Source organism: Parasteatoda tepidariorum, chromosome 3 (assembly GCF_982258835.1).
Source record: "Parasteatoda tepidariorum strain Cologne lab strain chromosome 3, Ptep-v5.0, whole genome shotgun sequence".
NCBI lineage: Eukaryota > Metazoa > Arthropoda > Arachnida > Araneae > Theridiidae > Parasteatoda > Parasteatoda tepidariorum.
The window spans coordinates 96,554,031-96,577,013 of NC_141757.1; the positions used below are offsets into that span (position 1 = coordinate 96,554,031).

A 22,983-nucleotide genomic window follows, 5' to 3' on the forward strand; every position below is an offset into this window, starting at 1 on the left:
AGTCAGTGTCGTTTTCATCTAGATGCGGAAATGCCACTTGTTTTGGCGTGATGAAAACAGGATCGATGAATAAAATTTAGCGTCAATAAAAGTAATAGTACTATCATTCATAATTGGTAAATTTATGTGCAAAAATTTACCAATTATGAATGATAGTGCTATTTTAAATAAATGAACAATTATGTTTTTTGTTTGCATTTAATTTTATATCATAAAAATTAGTAGCTTTAAAAGATGAAGAGAGGTTTGTTTGTTTGAATTGCTTAGTTTTTTCTAAAATAACTTTTTGTTTTGTAATTTAACTTTCAACTCTGAAGATAAATTGTACCTCCGAAAAGTAGTTGTAAAAGTTTTCCAAATTTAGATTTTTTTTTTTTAAATTTGTATTAGTGTTAATTTATGTAGATAAAAAGATCAATAATAATTTAATAAACTTTTCAATGCCTTTTCTTTATTATTTTAAATAGATTTCTTGAAGCATATGCTGGATGTGATTCTGAAGCCGAGAAGATTAATCTAATATCATCTATTAAATTTGGGCTAAATAAAAAGTAAGTTTTTATTTATCTGTACATTTTTCTAATGCATTAACAGCTTCAGTGCTCTGTAGCTGACAATCACAAATATTTTACTGTATTATCAGTGGTCAAGGGAAAACCTAGAATTGTCAGAGAATTATATTTAAACTCAAGGAAAATTGCAATCTTTATACAAAAAAATTTTTTAAAAACTCCTACATCATAAAATAACCAGTCTTAGAATTGTTAGTTAATCAGTTATTGAGATTTGAGTTAAATAATTTTAGCGTCTATATTACAATTCTCCTTTTTAGAGAAACTTTTCCATGTTTCCATTCTCATTCTATCTTTTGTTTTTGCTCACAAAATCTAATATTTGACATTACAAATAAATAAAAAATCACAGTTTTCTGATTAAAAAAATTGCATAGTATAGACAAAATATGGTAAAAATTTTCATTGAAATTCACTATATAAGCTTGGAGAGGTCAGGGAATTTTTTTATTTTATTTTATTTATTTATTTATTTTTTTTATGAAATTATGTGAGAACCCTGTATGCGAGACTGTGGTCTCTACTTTTTTATAGTGTTTTGAGTAGTGTGATAAAGAATAAGTAGTTTGTAAGATTCTCAACTAAATAATAAGGATTATAAATGGACTGAAAAAGGAGACAGTTCTCTATGAGGGTAATCAGAAAAAGAAAATTACTCTCATATTTCTAAATGGTTTATGTGATTGCTTTATTGTGGTGATGAAAAGAAATTTATTGTGTGCCTATCTAAATAAAAATAATTTTTTTTAGATTTTTTTGAACTAAATTTAAAAAAAAAAATTCTATCAAAAATTTTAAGTGACTATTCGCATACAGGATAATTAATTTAAAACTTTGTAATGAAGTGGAAACTTCCGCTAATAGTTGACTTAATTATTAATTTTCCATTTGATTTACTTCAATTTTTTAATAGGATTCAATAATTTAGCTTTAGTTAAGCATAGGATGTATTACAAATATTTTAATAAAATGGCAGTATATTAAATGAAAAATTTTCTAATTTTCAGGGTTTAGTTTTTAATCTATAAACGCAATTTACATGAACCTTATCTACTTTAATGCAATCTCTGATGCTTTTCAATACTTGGTGAGGAAATATATTGTGTTATTAATGCTGAACAGAAGGGTTACATAAAGGTTTTGCGGTCCTGAATGTTACAATTATTTCTTCATATCGTAGTAATTTTTTGCCCTTGTAAGATAAAATAACTCCCTGATCAAGCAAGGGATAAAGGGTCGCTTAACTTTCATGTAAAACTTAATATGTGAACCGAAGGCATACTTACATTATGCAGAGAGAAAAAGCGTGGAAAACCTCCCATGGTTAACCAGACTGTTAGAGAACTTTAATCAGATAGGTTGGAAATTCAATTTATTAAGCTAACCAGGAATAAACTAACTTTCTGGTTAAAATTTAAAGTTACCAATGGCCTATTTTATTCATGCATCCAATTTTTCAATATGAACATAAATCAACTTATACTGAAAATTTAATAAAATATATCCAAATGTGTTTTTTGCTGAGTTATGTTTAAAAAAAAAAAAAAAAAGATTTTAGTTTCTAAAACGAAAACTACCTTCAAAAAATTTATCATTTTCTTTAAAAACATTGTCTCAGTTTCATCATTAGTTATAGCATTAGTTAAAGCAATAATTAATGCTTCATTTGTATTAAAATGATTATGTTCTGTTTGCCATTGTTGACTAATTATACTTCAATTAAATGCTAAGCCTACAAAACCTAATAATACAGACATATTATTGCATTTACTCATTTGCTGAAAAGGAAATTTAGTATTTCGCAAGTGTCAAAAGTTGTCTTTGAATTTTAATCATTATGCTTTTATTAACTTTAAATGTTATTATAATTCTCTATTTCTAAGTCTGTATTCATAGAGCTATTATATTAGTCTTGTTAAAATAGTTTTCAGAATTAAATATCTAAATTAGCATGTCCTTCCTTTAAGTAGAGACCTCTGAAAATTTCCCCTTCACCAAGAATTTCCTGAATTAAAATTCAGTACAAGAGTGCAATTTGTTGGGCCTAAGCCAGTAATTTCATCTTGATTATAGAGAAGCTGATTGAATGTTTAGATTTCCAAAACTATTTTAATGAATACCTTTAAGGTTTTTATAAATCTGAATATGGCTGAGTTGAACTTAAGTGAAAGTTACTTGGTACTGAATACTTGGTAAACTTGCCCAAGCATCCAGTACTGGATGTTGAGACTAAAAACTGAATACTAGGGAAACTTTTCTCAAATTCAGGCCATAACCTGAAAAATTTGGTAATTGCCAGGTATCTGCTACATCCCAGGTGCCGTACAAGTAAATATTGCCACAATCTTTCTTATATGTGTCATACTTTAATGAAATATTTCAAGTTATAAATTGAGGAACACTTTTGTCTCCTAAAAAATAATGGATTAGAAATTGAAATATTAATAAACTGAAAATGTATCATGAAGATTTTAATAGCCAAAACCACGTAAAACACAAACTTTTAATGTATTTTTAATTTTGGTACTATGTACGTTTTTATATTAAGTTTATTTCTATTTTTATATGTTCTTTTAATTTATCATTATTTTATTAATTTTTAAAAATTTCTTTTGATTATGTATTTATTTAAACATTTGACTTTATGGAGAGAATGTCAGAAATGAATTTCTTCTATATGAACCCCTGTCCATTTGGAGAAAGGAGTGTCTAAATGGACTTCTTTTTTTCTAAAACCTCTGAAAAAATTATCTCAAAATTTGGGAGCAATAAAGATTTGCAAATTAATTTTAACAACTTTTAAAAAAAAAATATTTCAAAATTTCCATTGTAATATAATTATTATAATAAGATTTTTCAGCAAAATTGCATATTTCTCTTTATTAAATTGTTTATATATGTGTAACCATATTTGTAATCCAGTAGTGCTATTTTATTAACACTTCAAGCATATTTTAATATCCTTTTATATGTTAATTACAGGTATATGATAACTATAATATACATTGAGTATGTTAATTTTATTACTTCTTTTTTTAGAAACATTGGTCCCTCATTAAGCAAGTCTTTACTTCAATTTTATGACGCCCAGTGGCCTTCTAGTTGAAGTTATCATCTACTTCTATTGTTTTGTAAGATATTCATTTTGTATTAGTTTCGTCATTGTAATTATTCAGACACCCAGAAAGTATTTATTAAAAATAATTTTTTATATAAATTACTTTGACAGTTTTATATTTTTTAAATTTATAAATTCTAAAAATAGATTTAAACAGAATTTTTTTATTTATATTGTTGGAGAATTCAAACACATTTATAACTAGAACATAAGGACTGAGACAATGCACTCATTAAATGAGGATCAATTCCCCAAAAAATGACAGTATATTGTTAAACCTGAGTCAACCTATATTAACAAAAGTAAAAGCTATAATGTACAAAAATTAAGTATAAAAATTTTTAAGTAAAATCCACTGCATATTTTATAATTTTTAACTACTATTTGGAATAATGTTTAAGTTGTTTTTTTTTTTTTTTTTGTTTGTTTTTTTTTTTTGTGATTGAACTTAGGTGATTTATTCCGCTCACACAACACACACATTGTATAAAATACATCTATTCGTTCGTTTGCTATTTCTTGACACATTCCAATCTCATGGGTCTATAGAGTTCCACTCCCATCAGTCTAATATTCTCATTTAACAAAAATTTGTTTTGGAACATAAGCAGAATTATGAACAACAGTAAAATGTATTCAATGATTTTAATGGTAACATCATCTGTTAGTTATTGCAATTGCATATTTCATTATAAAATGAACTGAAGAAAATTCAATTTGAATGAACAATTAAATACTTCCTTTTTCTGCAAGCATCGTTTAGATAAATATTAAGGTAGAAGTTTAAGTAACTACTTGTTAAAACAGGTTTTTTATACAGGCTTTTTAGCATCTAATCAAACATTTATTAAATTTTTTTTTTGTTAAATGAGGGCAATAAACAAATCCATGTTTTGCATACAAAATATATGCCAACTATTACTTATTTTAGTTCCAACTTTGAAATTGCAGAAATTTTATTATAACTACAGACAGTCTATTCTTAAAAAACTTTTTATGATTTTTGTTTATTATTTCCTATAATCATTTGTTCAATTTGCTTACAGCCTCTCATTTCTATTTCATAATTCAAAGAAATTTATTAGCATATCAGTGAACATTTTGTTGGTGTTTAAATTTGAAGTAACCTTTCAGAAGCTTTTATGAATTTTAATTTTTTATATATTTACAATTTAACTTTATTTTTCTAAGATCAAATTCATTTATTGATTATCAATTAACTGTTTTACTTAGCATTTTAATTTTCTCTATTAAGTGCTACGAAAAAATGGTCTTGGTTACTGCAAAAAAAATCACTATGCCCAGTAGGGCAATTAATACTATGATCTTCCTAGTAACCCTATATTCAATTCAATTTAGTCACTATGAGGTGACTAACTGTAACAAATTGTGATTAAAAAATTGAGTGCCACTATTTTCTTCCAAAACGCACCCAAGTACAATTTTTTTAATAAATATGGATTTATCGTTTATTGACCTGATTATTTTATAATACTCTAAATCTTATTTGCTTGTTTCATAAAATTTTTCTTTATTTTAGATATAAACCTTGTAATTTTTCTACTTTCTGAGAAATGCTTCATAAAAATGACTTATATTTTTAATATCAGCAGTTTTTTTGTTATTCAAAGTTTACAGTGTAAAAAAATGGCTACATGTTTTTAAGTAGCAGCTACTACTGGCTAGTAGCATTATTTCCTTATTTAGCTCCATGCTATGGATATATACAAACATTAATCTTTGATAATGTTGTTAGCTTTACATGGCTTGCTAAATTTAGGAAAAAGATGTGTTATAAAAATTCTTTTGTGTAATAAACTTTATAAGTTATAGCAACGTGTGCTTGAGAATACTATAAATTTAATATTTACCTCTTCTCTGCATTATTAGAAGTTTCCTTGTCACATAATTCTTTATTGAAGAACAAGATAAATGACATAAAATTACATATTAGTAACACAATCAGCTAAAACTTTTCTCTTTTAAAAAAGAAATATTAAAGTCAATGCTAAGGCCGAATTGATTGCTGAATGTAAATTTTCCAAAAGTGCAATTTTTTAGTTCAGCTAAAACAAAAAGGTTTCTTATATTGTTTAGCTGTTTGCCTCATGTTGTATAACAATAACAAGCGGGTGCATCATGTGCAGAGATAAACTTATATCAGGAAACTGCAATAGATTTGTCTAATTTCAAGAAATATCTATCTTCACTCTTATCAAATGGAGCCTGCATATTTTTCCAGTAGTTTCCTAAATATCAATGAAATGAATTAGTATATTTTTCATTTACCATACAAAATTTTAAAAGTATACAAGTTTCCTAATCTAAGAGAGAAAAAAAATTATTTTAGAAATCGGTCTCTTCCAATAGGAAAACACTTTTTTTTTTTTTACTTTGAAATTTCAATGCAGCACTTCTTTGGAAGGGTAGCAAGGGCATATATACTTAAATTTTATGTAATTTTTACGCGCTATGCATCGTTAAAGCATGATATTTTAATATGGAAAAAAGGTACATGTATGCATACTTACCATGACAACTTCTGAACACCGAGTGAAACACTGGTCGGCAAGAATCGCCCTGTATATAGCATCAGTTTTATGATCCAATTCCTGCATGGTGTGTATACAGAGTCTGGATGAACAGCGCTTATTGCTCTTTCTATTTCATCAATAACAATGCTAATATTTCGTGAAGAATGCATTTCAAAAATTAATTTTGAAATGCGTTTCAATTGTTTTACACGTTTCTCATTGTATATACCTTTTAAATCATCGTCAAGATTATCTACTGATTCCTTCATGAGATTGTGAATCAAATCTTCTGTTGCAATCGATGTTCTAAAAAATAAAAAATATCAGAATAAGTGAGATATAATTTATCATGAAACAAATCGTCTACCGCGTAGATGTTCTAAAAGATAAAAAGAATAGCAATATAAATGTTTGATTATAAGTCATTCATATTCTATCCTAAAAATACACTTTTTCAAGATGTCCAACAAAGTACTGGTTGATTTCAAAATTAGGTCAATTTTAGTTTTACCAACTTTAATTCTGCTTATTTTGCCAATTTTCCTGACATTTTTTTTAAGCATGAAACTCCACAAGTGAGATTTGTTAATAAATTGAGAGTGTTATATTTTTCTACTAAGAAACTACCCTCCAACAGGCTGCAAATTGCTGTGAGCTTTCTCAATTATTGAAATTAACATTTAACTACACCCTTTGGATATAGTTAATAACTAGTGTATAAAAACGCTTATAACTAGTGTATAAAAACGCTTGATTTGGTATTGACTTGAAATAAAGTTAACAATTTTTCAATACCAAATTCAGATATGTATTACACAACAGTGTTTACAGTGTAGATATGTATTTTTACATCAAAATAGTTCTTCAAAATAAAAGGAAAAGAAGTAAATTTGTCTACTTCATCTTTTTGTCTTTTTATAGCAATTTTAAATAATTACTGCCAATTTTAATCATTAATGCTTACTATAACCATCATATGACGATCATATGAATATCATATGTCATCGGACTTTTTTCTTCTAAACAAATAGTCCTTTGAAAGTGGATGAATCATTTAAGCTATCCCTTTATTTTCCATTTATATTTAAATGGATAAAATGAAAGATCACATTGAGTACTGGAATAGATTCAGCTCTGTTGAGCCTATTAATTAGTTTTTATAAATATTCGAGAAGTGGTGATGTATGTGAGGAGCAATAACTGAAAAAGGTGCACAAAAGCCTTAATGCATAGATCTTAATGAATACTTACTGAAAAAGTTCTGGTTCTACAGAAATGACTTTAACACCAGGCTTTAACATTTCCTGTTGAAGACATTCAGTCAAAGCAACGGTTGCATGTTTAGTCATAGTGTACGCCGTCATATATAGAGCACTGAACCTTCCTATGAAAATAACATTTACACAATAACTTTTTTTAATTTATTATTTCACTTTGACGCAGAATTATTATTTGTTTTCCATTTTTTGTAATGATTTGAGTCAAAACAAGTGAAAAATATTATATTTAGCTTTTTATTAATTTGCGGTTATTAAATGTTTTTTCTGCGATAAAGGTATAATCTTCCAAACACGCTCACTTCCAAACAATGTTTCAAATTTGCAGTTGACGGATATTTATTATTGAAACTATTTTAATTTACAAAATTAAAATAATTTACGAAACTACTAATTTTAATTACAATTATTGAGAAATTTTCGAATATGAATGTGGAAAAAAAAAATTCTAATTACTTTTTTTGGATTTTATACTTTAGTAAAAATGTAATTCCAATAATCTAAATAATTTTTTTCGAAGCTATTAGACTAATTTTTATAATAAAAAAATACCAAAATATATTTTTGTTGTAATTAGAGCATCAGAAAACAAATATATGAAAGGGACAACTGGTATCCCTTTTTTGCATAGGGTTAAGGAATTTTTTTTTATCTAGAAAAATAAAATTCACTCAATGTTTGTTTGAAAAAAATTCAGTGTAATTACTCTTGCATGGATGCTTAAGCATGACACTGACTTACTGCCACAAGAAAAACTCGCTCGTGGGACCTTATCCCGGAAATTAAAAAGCGCTTGTATCTATTTTATTTATAGCTTCTTTTTTTTTCCATTTTCAGATAAGTTTTTTTCGTGGTGGTAACTCATTATCAAAAATATTATGTTTCAAAGAAAACGAATTTGCGAGTATAATAGCATGTTAAATCACATTGAGGCTCACGCACATCATTGTAAATTTAAAAATATTTTGAAATTTTCATGTCTGGTGTTGCAGTGAAATCTACAATAAATACTTTATTCTAAGAATCGCGGATAATCCTTCAAATCGAGAGCCTTTAAGGCTATAATTTGATCTATCTAAATTTATTTTGAGGGAATTGATTGTGGATAGAAATATGTTTCACAGAAAATATACTGTTTTTACATTATAAACAAGCATTAGTTAAGTCTGACCTTTAGATTTAATATAAACCAAGGTTCGTGGATAGGACCTTAATTCAATATCTGAAAACGCCATGACTGCAGAATTTAATCCTTTGCTATTGTATTAAGTTTATACTAAGTTGGTCGGAATTAATTTTTGTTGGACGGACATAATTAATAAGAGAATGAAGAAGAAACAGAAAATATTACTAATTTATTTTATTCTAAGAATAAGCAGATAATCTATGAAGTTGAGAGCGATAAAGGCCATCCCTATCTAAATTGATCCCTTCAAATTTATTTTGAGGAAACTAATTTCTGATTGTGGAAAGAAATATGTCTTTCAGAAAATATGCTGTTTTTACATAATTAATGAGCATTTATTAAATCGTGCCTTTAGCTTAAACATGATCTAAGATTCGTGGATAAATCTTCCATTCAAGATGTAAAAAAGGCTACGACTACAATTTTTTAACTTTTGCAATCATATTAAATTTGTACTTAGCTAACTGGCAGGAATTAATTTTTATTGGACAAAAAAAAATAAACAGGATAATAAAGAAGAAAATATTTCTTTTTTTGAGAAAAAAAAATGCCATGAGACTTAAACTCAATTTGTAAAATATTTTTAATATTAAAAAGTTTCCAAAACTCAACTGAGTGAACGGGATTACTATTGGAAGATGTAGTTACTGAAAGTGGGCATATAATGCCATGGTTTCATTTGTTTTAAGGTAATTGATTCCAGATCTGTTAAAAGAAATTACATTTTTCAGAAAGAAAAAATATGTAGTTTAATTACCTGATTAATAAGCATTAATTAAGTTAAAAATAAAATTTCAATTAATTAACAAATTTAGAGCTTGTGCACGTTCGATAATTTGTTAATCAGAATGAATATTTCCTATGAACTTTTTTTTTCTTTCCACTCCTTGCAAAAACGATTCACATAAATATCGAGGTCTCCACATAAGTGCTTTGTATTCAAACATACCCAAAGTTCACATTATCGTCATTTAAAAATATGTAAAAAAAAAATGATGGTTATCTGTTAACATCATTTACCTGCTATGCTGTTTATGTTGACCAATCTTCCCTTTGACTGCCTTAACAACGGCAAGAATGCTTTGGTCACTCTGACAGTTCCCATCACATTCACATCGAATACATCTTTGAAATGGTCCAAAGTGCAGAGCTCGACTGTAAAACCCCTGTATATGCCAGCATTATTTACAACAGCCCATAGCTCTGTAAAAATAATTTATACAATTATATTTATTACATTTTCGCAGTAATTATGTAATTAGTAATATAATATTTAATGTGTATTAATATTTGCATGGAAATAGTGTAATAAGGAAAGTACTTGATGATTGTGGTCAAACACGTTCTCTCTAAAAGGCTATAGTATATATTTATAAAAAATTTTAAAATGCCGATTAGAATGACCTGATATTTTATCCGAGTGAACAGGAAACAGTTGGAATTTGTTATGGGCAAAAATAATTCAGATTTGATTGATAGGTAACGTTGCACTCCTTAAAAAATGCTAACAACCGAAAGGAATTCTAATTTAACTGAAAAATTTAATTTAGAATAGCCGAATTATAATACTTTTTTAATTAGAGCTTTTAAACTAATACTAACCGTAAGGAATTCTAATTTTTTAAAAAAAAACATGACGTTTGCATGTCAAATTACACTTGTGATAAAAGGTGAAGAACATTTCCACTCGATCACTGTTTTTTGTAAAAGCAGCTTCAATTCAACTTGTTCTTGGCGATGGTTCTCTTTTCCATCAACAGATGGCAGCACAATAAGAAACGTATATAACTTTTGTGGATGACACGAATGTATTGATTTACACTAATTTGAGCTATGAAGTTTTTTTTTTTTTTTTAAATTAAAAAAAAAAGTTGATTTAGAAATGAGGTAAAAGATGAAAGAGTGATGTCAGCATAATCATCATGATCATTGTGTAATTTCTAATTGAACTTCAATAAAATGTTTATCTTTATGTGAGGTTTCGTGAGTTCAATTGAAATATTAATTTTACGAGTTAATGTAAAATTTAATAATAAAACTTGGATCCTGTTGCTTCTCAGTACAAGTCAGGCAGAAAAATGAAACTGAACATATTTTGGGGGATATTTTCTTATTGTGATCTGCCACATCAACTACAATCGCCAAAGCGCTAAATTAATTCCTAACGGGAAAAATATTTTTTAAAAAACATGTAGAGATTTGCCCCGGTGTCGGGGGCTACTAGTTATACCCTTCGAGTTAGTCCCTTTCTGTGATTTTTTTTTTTAAAGTTTCTCGCGGGCCACTGCCCGGAAGTTGCCAAGACTTAGCTATTATTCTGCCACAGATCATGATACGGAAATCTTCCCAATATTTTTCAGTAAAAAAGTCATACAAATTTAATCACGTAGTAAAAATAATCATTAAATGTTTATGATTATAGTTATTCAATAAAATTTTATTCGTATAACTGTGACAATTAACTAAAGCAAATTTTTGTAATATACCAGCAGCTTCCGTGAAGTAAATCACAGTTCACTTTTTTTTTAAACTCAACGAACTAACTATATCGTTCTCTCATAAGAGTAGAAAATAAAATGAATAACTATTCAAAAATATTCAATATCGTTTCAACTGTATTACAAACTAAATCTTGCGGTAACAATCAAACTCGGAAAGTGTTAATTTTTCCACTATCAGCAAGTCTGCTATGGGAAATCAGCCAATTTCTAAGGCAAAGGGTGCGTTGCTTGTTTTTCAGTAGTACCATCTATGGCGAAGAATATGACTTCAGCCACACACACATCACAGCCCGTTTTACAAGGAGGATCAATTCATATTTTATTCATTCATCCACTTATCGTAATTTTGACCTGAAACGGATAACAATCAATCTTCAATTCAGTACAACCAGAGGTATTTTATTTTACAACCGTAGTTGAACAGCCAACACAATTTTGAGTCTAAGACTACTTATGTTCAACTCCGTAGCCTTGTAATTTTGAGCCCAATCCAGAAGAAAAGGGAGCTCTTGATCAAATAGTGGGAGAAATTTGCCTTCGTGGAGGATTTTTTGATGGAACTAACCCCCCACATTTAGCCTGACGGCAAGGGGACTCTAACCCATGATCCGTCTAGCACCGAGGATATTTTACGTCAGCACTGTGGTCGGTGCCATCGCTGGAATTCGAACACGGTTTACCTCATTGGAAGACGAATTCTCTATCCCCTGAACCACCACCGCTCAGAGGTAATGATTTGTTATGGGAACCATTCATCATTTAATACACGGAGATTCTTCAGTCGAAGGGATTCGAACTCACGAACATGAGTCCAACTTCCTACCAACCATGCTATCCCGGCCCCTACTAGGGACGTTAAAAAGGAAGTAGTTAGGTCAAGCTATGACGTCATGGAAGGGCCAAGACTTCCGGTAGGGTTTATTCGTTGTTTTTAAGGTAAATGGTGACTAATTTAGCTTGATACTACAATGATAGAATCAAGACTATCCCCTTGAACAGGTACTACATGTCCAAGCGACGCATAGTTCAGTAGTAATAGATTTGGAGGGGAGTTGGGCACTTCATAACGATTTAAAACTTTACTAAACGATACCCAAAAACTATTATAAAAATAGTAATGCCATTGGGAGCTATTCCTGTATATTAATTGCAAAATCAGTACAAGGGAATATAAGAATATTCCCTTCATTTGTATTTTTTTAAGAACAACACATACAAGCGAAAAACTACTATAGAACAACAAGGGAGTATTGACGGAATTTTATCCTCTTCACTACAGAAGCATAAAGGAATACAGTTCTGAATTTTTATTTTACTACCATGAGTCATAATATGATAAACAAAATATGAAAAACACTGCCAGGGAGGCTAATAATTTTAGGTACAGTGCTCAAAATAAAAAAGATATCACTCTGGGAAACTTTCGTTCTAATGATGGGATTTTTACGTACTAAATGTCAATCTTAATGGTTTCTGGTAATAATTTCAAATATGCTAATTAATTGATGTTAACTATTAAGTTATGAAATCAGACACAAAAGCGTACTCTCTCTGGATAAACATACATTTTTTTACTTATTTGGATAAGAGATTTGGTAGACAAAATTTCGAAAAGATTGGATTATAAATTGGGGAGGGGGGAAAGGAATAATTTAAGATAAGCATAGACTTATTCAAGCGTAGCGTTTTAAAAAAGTGCTTAAAGGTGCTTATTTTCGTTTTTTAAAAGCCCTTAAAGGTACTTTTTTCATTGGGTGTTTTTAAAAAATGCTTAAGTTTTCCTTTTTAAAATTAAGATTTTTCCTTTACCATGTTAATTTTCGTTACGAATTATGCAGAAAGGCACTGTTCACATTGTTCTATTTAACGTTTTCATAATTAATTCAACCTCAATCTCTTTCGGCGCATCGTCAGTCCGTAGTGTATGAAAACGTCATTCGATTTGCATGATTCAAAAATTTTCACAATTGTCAAAAACAGTTCCAAAAGGTTTTTTTTTATGGTTAAAAACAGTCAATTGTAAAAACCTTTCCAACCCTGCCGAATTATGATCTTTTTTTAAAGTGCTTAAAAATATTATTTGAGTGTTGGAAAAGTGCTTATTTTTTGTTGAATAATTTGGCTACGCACCCTTTTCCTAATTTTACTTCGTTGCTAAGCAACAAAGTTCAGACAATAAAAAAAATGAAATAATGTTGTGATTGCTCGGAGAAGTTTATTTGTTAATAGTTAATAGAAAAATATCTCGAAGTTTCTAGGCAATTTTGAGCTGATTTCTGACCAAAAACCTAAGATTCTTTTTTTTATTAATTTCCTTTATAAAAAAAAATTATGATTTTCCACATTTTTAGAATTTGAACACGTGAACTTTTTATTTCACATTGTTTGTGTTTTTTATGTTGTTTTTACTTCATTTATACAAGGATTTCACACTAAAATAAAATTTACATAACTTATTATAATTATATGCAAAATATTAGGGATAATCATTTTTAAAACTTCGATAGTCTTCGAGGCAGAAAAGTTCAAAGTTAAAAAAATTCTGAGGGTATGGTAATTCTAATGCACATTCACAAGGTTTTATATAATTTGCGATATTTTTGTCTAAAACATTGATGAAATTGGTAAACGTTAAGTAGAATTTTCAAAAACATGGAAATATGGTTGTATGCTAGGCTTGCATAAGTCAAGTTCCTTGTTTATTAACCAAAGTTAGAAATTAATCCCTCCATTTAAATATGTTTTTCATTGCCGCCAAATTATATTTTTAAAAATTTATTTTAATTTGTTTAATATTCTACTTAATTAAAACAATTGAAACTTATAATTTCACTATAGAAAAATTCGTAGATTAATATGTATAAAAAAAATTTATAGTTAATAATTCAAAATTTTTTCGTCCAGCATTAAATTTATGAAAAATAATAAATTTTTTAAAGTAATTTTTTTGCATAAAATTATCTTTGTGTAAACGAGTTTCATGAGCGGGTGCAATTTTTTTTTTTTTTTTTTTAAATTGCCCGATTAGTTTTAAAGATATGACCAAAAACGCAAAAAATGAAATTTACATTAATGCTGTATTTCGAAGCTCTGTCGCCAAAGAAAATTTTGAAAAAATTCTTAATTTAAGTGCCTTACACTTGGAGCAATGCGATGATTTTGAACTATATATATAATCTTGTCGTGAAGAATTATCTGGGCTTAGAACTGACAAATAACTTAAATATTTGTTATTAAACTTTTTTAAAAATTGCCAATTTGGCGACATTTTTCCACCTAGACGAAAATTATCAAAATCAATACCTCTATCTCAGTTATTGCAAATTTTTATGAGCCCAAGTAATGCAGCATTGGAGTAAGTTTTTAAATATTAAAAAAATTAGATTACAAAAGCTTTTCATTTTCACAAAACTGTGGGCTTTCTCCATATTGATGTCTTGCTCAATTTTTAGAACAAGCGTAGACAGCGCTGGCTAAACTTGACCTAACAGTCATGAGTTACAGTTGCAAACTTACAGCAGTTATTAGTCGCAAAAAAAAGCATAATTTATGTTATGACGGAGCCATCGAAAAACAGCCTTAAGAAAATCTGTGAATATTATGAAAAATGTTAGTTGTAACAGCTTGTTTATTTTTGCAATTACTCTTTGATTTTTTAACAATTTTTTTTAATTTTTATGTGCAACATGTAATCATAATTCTGGAATTCTTTTTAGGTACGGGAATATAGAGAAGGAAAGAAAAAATCTCAGGCCATACGGAGCATCCACGTATGGTATGCGCAAGAAGAAAGAAGGAAAGTCCAGCAGTATCAGAGAAGAAATGAAGAACGCCGGCGTATAATTTATACGCCGGAGTTAATTAAAGTGCAATAGCCACCTAGAGGAAGCTCGCATCCACGTATGGTATGCGCCAGAAGAAAGAAGGAAAGCCCAGCAGTATCAGAGACGAAATGAAGAACGCCGGAGTTAATTCAAGTGCAATAGCCACCCAAAGGAAGCTCGAATCCTCGTGTGGTATGCGCAAGAAAGAAGGAAATCCCAGCAGTATCAGAAAAGAAATGAAGAACGCCGGCGTATAATTTGTACTCCGGAGTTAATTAAAGTGCAATAGTCACCCAGAGGAAGCTCGCATCCACGTATGGTATGCGCCAGAAGAAAGAGGGAAAGCCCAGCAGTATCAGAGACGAAATGAAGAACGCCGGAGTTAATTCAAGTGCAATATCCACCCAAAGGAAGCTCGAATCCTCGTGTGGTATGCGCAAGAAAGAAGGAAATCCCAGCAGTATCAGAGAAGAAATGAAGAACGCCGGCGTATAATTTATACTCCGGAGTTAATTAAAGTGCAATAGCCACCTAGAGGAAGCTCGCATCCACGTATGGTATGCGCCAGAAGAAAGAAGGAAAGCCCAGCAGTATCAGAAAAGAAATGAAGAAAGCCGGCGTAAAATTATACGCCGGCGTTAATTAAAGTGCGATAGCCACCTCACTAGCTCATGAGCAAACAAATTGACAAATAGATTTATTGACAGGATGTCACAGGGAGTTTCGTTTTAGGAAGCAAGGAAACAGTTGGACACGGATATAGATAAAAGGAGCAAAGTGCTTAGGTCTATACAGAATTCTTTAAATCAGTCTTTCGCCCCAGAAGAAATAATTATTCCCTCAGCTGCACATTCTTCGCAACCTGAACATCCAATTCCCCAACCTACACCATCAGTCTAGGTTTTGCCACAGTTGCAGTCACCACAACAAACGATTTGTTGAAAAAGACTTGTTTCTCTCCTGAACAAACGCTCTTCCGTGTATCAAAGAACTTGTGAGAAAAGAACATTACATTATTCAAAAAGGATCTAAAATAGCACGTTGGTTTGCTATACTAATAATTGAAGTATGATTTCTTACGCTTAAATTATTAGTTTCTTGATATAAAAGAAAGAAACTATGAAAGCGATGGTGATTCATAATTTTATATGCTTTCAATGTTTGATTTTTAAAAAGTGTTGTGAAATAATCAAAACATGAATAAATATTTTTTAGCTATGCTTTGTATTTTTGAAGGGGGAATAGATCAAAATAAGTTCGGAACCTCTGCTGTAAAAGTTCTTTTCTTGTATGTGTTCTTCCCATTATACATTCATCATACTTATTACTATTACATTCAATTTGTCAGCAATTGGAATAGGAAGATGCTGCAAGAAGGTACACTAAATTAGAGCTCCAAGATCAGTCAAAGGATTTAGAGAATTACATCGGATGCATGTTTATCCCTTTTATATGTTTTTTTTTTTTTTTTTTTTAGAAATTGTATTTTCTATTAAAATTATCTTTGATCCAAACGCACCAGATTTTTTTTCTGGAATAACTGGTTAATTTGTATGAAGTTACCGAAATTTTATCGTTTGTTTGATATTTGGGAACGATCTCCTATGTTATTGTCCTCCTTGTCCTGATTTATTGCAGAAGCTTATATTATATGTGTGTTTACATGCATATATTTTGAAATATTTGCTGTTAATTTGGCGTCAGTTAATTTTATCCTCATACTGTGCCACTTATTTGAAGAAGATAGTTGTTCATGTCCGACAGTATTTCAATTTTCATGAATAAATTACTTTCGCATTAATTCTACTTTATTCATATCCTGGTGCCCAACAAACAATACCCTGTGCATTAATTTTTTTTTAATTATTTTTTTCGACAATAGTTTCTAAGTACCCAACATATTCTCTAAATCCTTAATCTTACTTTAAATGGAACAGATCAAAAATAAAGAAAAACGGAAAGAGATAGAAACCAACAGGTTCTTGCGTTCAGCTGAAGAAGCCGTAAAATTTATCTCTCTAAGGTTTAAAATTAGCTATAAAATTCGTCGTCAGGTGGCATAGTTTCTTGAAGAAAAAAAACAATGATTTCTGTTTTATAATTTTTACTGAAAGATTTCCTTCGGGGCCTCTACTTTGGGGTAAATTTTCATTATTTTGAAAACGTTACTTAACACTTTTTCATAGCCATCTGTTAGCAATTATGTAACTAATTTCGAAACTTCATAAGAAGAATTCGATTAGTTTCCAAAGTTGAACGCATCGAGCTTTTACTCATCTCCTTCTAAATTAATTGATTTTCAAAATCTTTTATCATTTTTGGGACACTTGGTATATTTAGTGCCAGAATTATTATTAATTCAGAATTATTTTAATTTTGTAAATAATAACAGAATATCCTCTAGTTTTAATTTTTTTTCTCTTTTGTTTCACACCACTTACCTGATTCTCCAAGATTATTTCGAATGAAGTCTTTGGCTTCCAGTATACTCTGATTTTTGGTTATATCTACCTGAATTGTTCGTAAACGATGTGAGCATGTTTCAGTTAATTCCAGTCCACCTCCTTTTGAAGGCGTTAAACATCCCGCAAAGACATCATAACCTCGCAAATCAAGTCGCTTTGCTAGACTGTATCCTATTCCACTATCACATCCTGTAATAGGGTATTATTGATTAACAAATGTATAGTTTAAAAAGACAAACAGATCAAAACTAACATTAAAAGAATTCGAACATTTTTCCTTCATGGACAAGTTTCTCAAATAGCAATTTTGAAGGTATGAAATCCTAGTACATTTAATAAAAATGGGCATGTTTATTAAGACAAATATACGTCTTTGTGCGCTAGAGCGTCAGTGGCGTGTAGAAAGAGGGGCACTCTGCCATAGGATTCGCCTTATTGATGACTAAAATTTTAAATCGACTACTATTATTTTTATGACAAAAGCAATTTTAGCGGTTTAAGATTAATTTTAATGCGTTAAATTTTCTATACCTTTAAACAGAGTCTTTACAGTTCTTATTTTATATATATATATATAACATAAAAAGCTTCAACAAATCTTTATGTTATCCTTTTTCTTTATTTATTATTTCAAAGCGCTCTTTCTCACACTTTAATATTCTCATCCTGTCTTTTAATCTATTTTTAGTTCAAGTATACATTAATTAACATTTTAACTATTTTTCCTTTTCCTAACTTTTGATAAACATATTTTTCCCTCGACCTATTTAATAGACTAATTATAATCGTTAAGATTTTTTTTCTTATTCTCTGAAACGATACATTTTAAGGAATTATTTTGCAAGATTTTCCTTAGCATTTATTGTGTCACTTGGATATTCATTCTCTAATTATAAAATTAGTTTGCTTGTTTTAAAATCATCTGCCTGTTTGTCCTGCTTGCAGGACTGCCTCCTTAAAAGCCGGCAGGATAAAACGGTCTGGAAGGGGATGAATTAAAAATATAAAATATCTGATTTAAATTAACAACTGAAAATGCATCAATCAACATCGGAAAAGGGTACATCCAAGATATAGAATATCTGATTTAAATGGACAATTAGAAATTCTTCTTCAACTTATGGTAAATACATCAATCAACATTTTTAACTCGTGGTAATTCATCCAACATCTTAAACAAATAGTAATTTCTTCAATTACCAAACTTTTCCTTGATCTAAATGTTACAATGGAACCTCACTTAACGATCGTCGACTTTTCATCTGTGTATGCAACGTGTTATATCAATACGTTCGTAAGGCTATAAATACTATGGAAGAGCTTCGATATTTTGCATCCACCCTTGGTCTAAAAAGAAAAAGTACGTCTTATTGCTGATTGCCATTAATAAGTTTTGGTTTAAAAAAAAAACAATATATACCGAATATGACCTAACTAAACATGGCTAAGACGAACATGTCTCCTTTTTCTGAAAGATCCGGCCCTTCAAATTCAACGTTAACCCATATCGAAAAAAGATATATGGGGCGATGGTAGTTTTTTTCTCTGTTTGTGGTCAAACCACAAATAGATTAAAAAAAAATTATAAAGCTTAATTCATATTTGAAACCAGGATCTTTCAACACAACATTGCTGAGATTTGGGACTGTTTTCCTCCTTTTGGGAAATACAACCCCTAGTCCAACAAAAATGCCCCTAAAAATACTGAAGTTTTTATAAACTTTAGAGTAACATCCAATGTATCATTTTCCCCCTCAAATAAAGTAAACAATACTGAATTCAAATTTCAGATTAAAATGTTTCCTACAACAAAAAATTTAATCTGTTTTTTAAATTTCATGTTTTAAATTTTATCTTACACATTTTTATAAATTTTTCTCACCTTGATTGAAAAATTTTCTTTAATTGTGTAATTATAAGAAATAATCAAATTCTTAAATTTGCTGGTAGCATTACTACTTTTTCTTCTAGAACATTTTAATTGTGTTGAAGTTTTTACCGTAAGTACAAATATGCGTTTTTTTATAATTCATATTACTTTTATATATTGGTTTAATCAGAAAATGAATCTAATTTACAAATACAGAAAAAGACAAAACGGTAAATTAATAATTAAAACATTAAATCAAAATGGAAAAGTAGCTAAAACCAAATTAGCTTTATTTTAATTTAGATATTCAAACAAACAAAGTAGGAGAAAGTAATAAAAAGCAAAAAATAAATAAAAGATATATGTATTGTCAAGATAGCACTTTTTCAGGGGACACACTGCCTACCAACACACAGGAGCCTTTCTGTTGTCAGTGGAAAAACCATAATTGACAGTGCCCCCGAGGCCCCATAATGAATAAACAAATAAGAGAAAATCATTACAAGAATTAAAAAGCACAGAAAAAAATTAGCCAGCAAACACTTCTTAAAAGTACACATATTAAGACTTAAAAATGAAACGCCCACTAATAAATAAAAATAACCAAACAGTTACAGTTAGAATAACCAAATCAGAAGAAAATATTATAAATAAATCAAGTGCTGACCCCTATTTAAAAATCTTGTACAATGAAACAAAAAAAAATTCAATGAGCAAAATTTTTCTTTTAAATGTGCTGCCATCTTATATGCTGATAATATTGCAAATTATATTCTCTTCATCTCAATTGTACTTCTATCATAGGGAAATTATTGTGAATAGATAATAATTTTTTTTTTTTAAATTTTAGATGGTAATTATAATTTTTCGGAGAGGGGGGTTGTATTATAAAAAGCTTCAACTAATCTTTTTATGTTATTCTTTTTCTGTAAATATTTTTCTTAATTTATTATTCTTAACAAAACGCTATTTCTCACACTTTAAAATTTACATCTATTTTAATCTATGTTTAGTTCAAGTATGCATTGATTAACAATTTTCCTTTTTCTAACTTATGAGATAAATATTTTTCCCTCGACCTATTTAATAGACCGATTATAATTATTAAGATTTCCATAATTCCTGAGTAAATAAAATTAATTTGCTTTTTTAGAGTCCTGTGCTTGTAGTCCTGCTCGCTTGACTGTCCCCAGAGTGTTATTAATTTTTTTCCCTTTTTTCTGATTTTTTTTCCGAATTTTTATTATTATTATTTTTCTTTTTCCCTTTTTTCATTGTTCTGTAATTTTTACATGCTTTCTCTAGATTTTGAACTTATTTTATGAGTTCTATTTACTTGCAGCTTATGCGCAGTAAATAAAACTTTTTTTTCTTAATTCTCTTCATTTTTTTTTTCTTTTTGTCCTTTTTGTATTTATTTCCATAATATTTTGCTATATATATTATGGAAATTCATAATACTTAAGTCCAAATAGGTACTTTTTAATTTTTATTAGATTACATCTCAATACACTCAATAAAATTTCCACTAGATTACAGCACGATACACAAAATAAAATTTTCACTTAATTACAACAAAATATCTTATTACCGACATGGAAATCGTGGTCTTTTTCACCAAAACCTTTTTTTTTAATTAATTCTTTAAAAAATTTAGAATTCCAATTTGCTTATATGTCATTCAAAACGATAATAAACGTTCAAATTTTAATTAAAAATAATGTTTATAATTATTAATCATGTGTAAAATTATAATTAGTAAATTCTTTGGCAAATTTATGAAAATTGCAACTCTCCCTATATGCCACAAGCTATGCCAAAAATATAAATATTACAAACTTACCTGTTATAAAAACGGCTTTATTTTTGGTATCTACCGTAGTTTTCAGAATCTTGTATCCAATTAAGTCCAATAAAAATCCACTAATAAATGCACAGATTACTATTTTACCGACCGTTGAGTAAAATACTGTCCAATTTTCAACTGTCCGTGAAAACAATTCTAAAGCACAAAAAACAGTAACTGCAACAGCAGTTGTTCGAACCAAATGTTTGTCAAGCATGTTACTGGTAGGGAAATGGAATTCAAATGTAAAGAAAAAAATAATAATAATCGAAAATAAAGTTTGAAGTTCACGTCTTTCAGTTAAGTGATTTATTTCTTTTTTTATTTCCTTTTCCAATTTTCCTCTTCAAAATCACGTTTTGTCTCATCACCTGGCATAACTGAAACAGAGTTCTAAAAACTCTTTGTTATTCGAAAGATTGTGTGCTTGGTATACGAATGTTTCTGCAAGCGATAAGAAAGGATTTAATAAGATTATTCTCAGTTTTTTATCATGTAGAAAATTTCCGCCTTGATGAAATTATCTAGCGTTATTTCGATTTTCCCTAAATTTTTCGATCCGCGAACAAGATTTGAGTTTCATGCTTTTAAGAAACCGTGACTGTACAAATTAATTCAGTTGTATTTATTGAAGAGAAACTTTACTAGATTATACTAAAATCAGAACTGAAGTTATTTAATTTAAAAATGCATTTAGCATCTCATTTTGTACCATTAAAAAATAAATTCAGATGTATTAAGTATTCTGTTTGCAATATGCACACAAAATATAATAATCGTTAATTGGAACTCGTGAAAAATTCAATTTATTATGCCTAACTATGTAATTTAAATCAGATTTAATTGAATATCTGTAAGTAACGTCACGCGTGTGTGTCGATCCTGATCCGCTTCTGATTCGACAAATGCCACCATTACCTACGATGACGTCAGTTGCAGGTATTTAGTTATCATTAATTATTGTTAATCATCGTAAAAAAATTAGTTTTAAAAATAGAAAGAGTTACAGAAGTTGTTAATTAAAGCTAAACAGCTAAAAACTAAAAAAAATTAAAAAATTCAGTTAAAAATTATTTTCTTAAAAGTGTATCAAAAATTTTCTTACACTATTCACACAAAGTTTAGAATTTCTAACACTTCTTAATGATTTTCTACACATATTAATAAATAGTATTTACCAATAAGTTATACGCGTATATTTATAATATACAGGGTGATTCTGAAAAGATGGACAAAATTTTAGGAAGTGATACTACGCACCCAAGCAAACAATTTTTATCAAAGAATGCATGGTCGAAAACAAAACGCAAAGGTGCTGGAGCATTTGGAAAGTTGTTTTATGCAAGCGTGAAAGCTCCATTCCTGTAGCGAGTTACTGCGCTGCGTTACTTGTCGCCAAACTTTCGGCCGCTGCAGGGAAAGTTCGTGATATGTCTGGTGTGTTTCAGAATGTTCGCCTATCTTTTCTTCGCCGTTGTACTGCGTGCATAGCCGCTGCCGGCCACTGTTTTGAACACTTATTGTAATCACATGCCATTAAATTTACTTTTATAACTTAACTTCATCGTTCTTAATGTGTTTTTGCCTTATATAAGAACATAAATTTTGACGCCCTCTAGCGGTTTTGCGTTTTGTTTTCGACCATGCATTCTTTGATAAAAAAATTTTTGCTTGGGTGTGTACTATCACTTCCTAAAATTTTGCCCTTCTTTTTAGAATCACCCTGTATATATTTATAATTTACCTTAACCTAAAATATATAGTTGCATTTTGAAATTTATATTTTTGCA

The 22,983-nt window shown here is 29.1% G+C and overlaps 2 protein-coding genes across 5 annotated transcripts in view; one reads left to right on the forward strand and one right to left on the reverse strand.

Annotated features, from left to right (window-relative positions):
- Positions 1–15,617, forward strand: part of mus81 (mus81 structure-specific endonuclease subunit) — a 37,277-nt gene extending 21,660 nt beyond the window's left edge. For 2 of the 4 annotated variants that reach the window (XM_016048965.5, XM_071183289.2), the window contains 3 exons: positions 468–551; positions 3,612–3,703; positions 14,905–15,617. In XM_016048965.5, the coding sequence (XP_015904451.3) occupies positions 468–551; positions 3,612–3,678 (151 nt within the window). In that variant the 3' untranslated portion in view covers positions 3,679–3,703; positions 14,905–15,617. Of the gene's footprint in view, positions 1–467; positions 552–3,611; positions 3,790–14,904 lie in introns of those variants that run through there. The other 2 variants (XM_043047148.2, XM_016048963.3) reach the window with 1 other exon arrangement.
- Positions 5,584–21,574, reverse strand: LOC107437083 (17-beta-hydroxysteroid dehydrogenase type 6). Its single transcript, XM_016048967.4, has 6 exons — positions 21,191–21,574; positions 17,454–17,666; positions 9,708–9,890; positions 7,476–7,608; positions 6,222–6,530; positions 5,584–5,939 (listed from the first exon to the last, which is right to left on the reverse strand). Exons 1-6 carry the CDS (start codon positions 21,408–21,410, stop codon positions 5,906–5,908), a joined length of 1,092 nt encoding a protein of 363 aa, XP_015904453.3. The 5' UTR covers positions 21,411–21,574; the 3' UTR covers positions 5,584–5,905.
- Between the last annotated feature and the right edge of the window lie 1,409 nt (positions 21,575–22,983).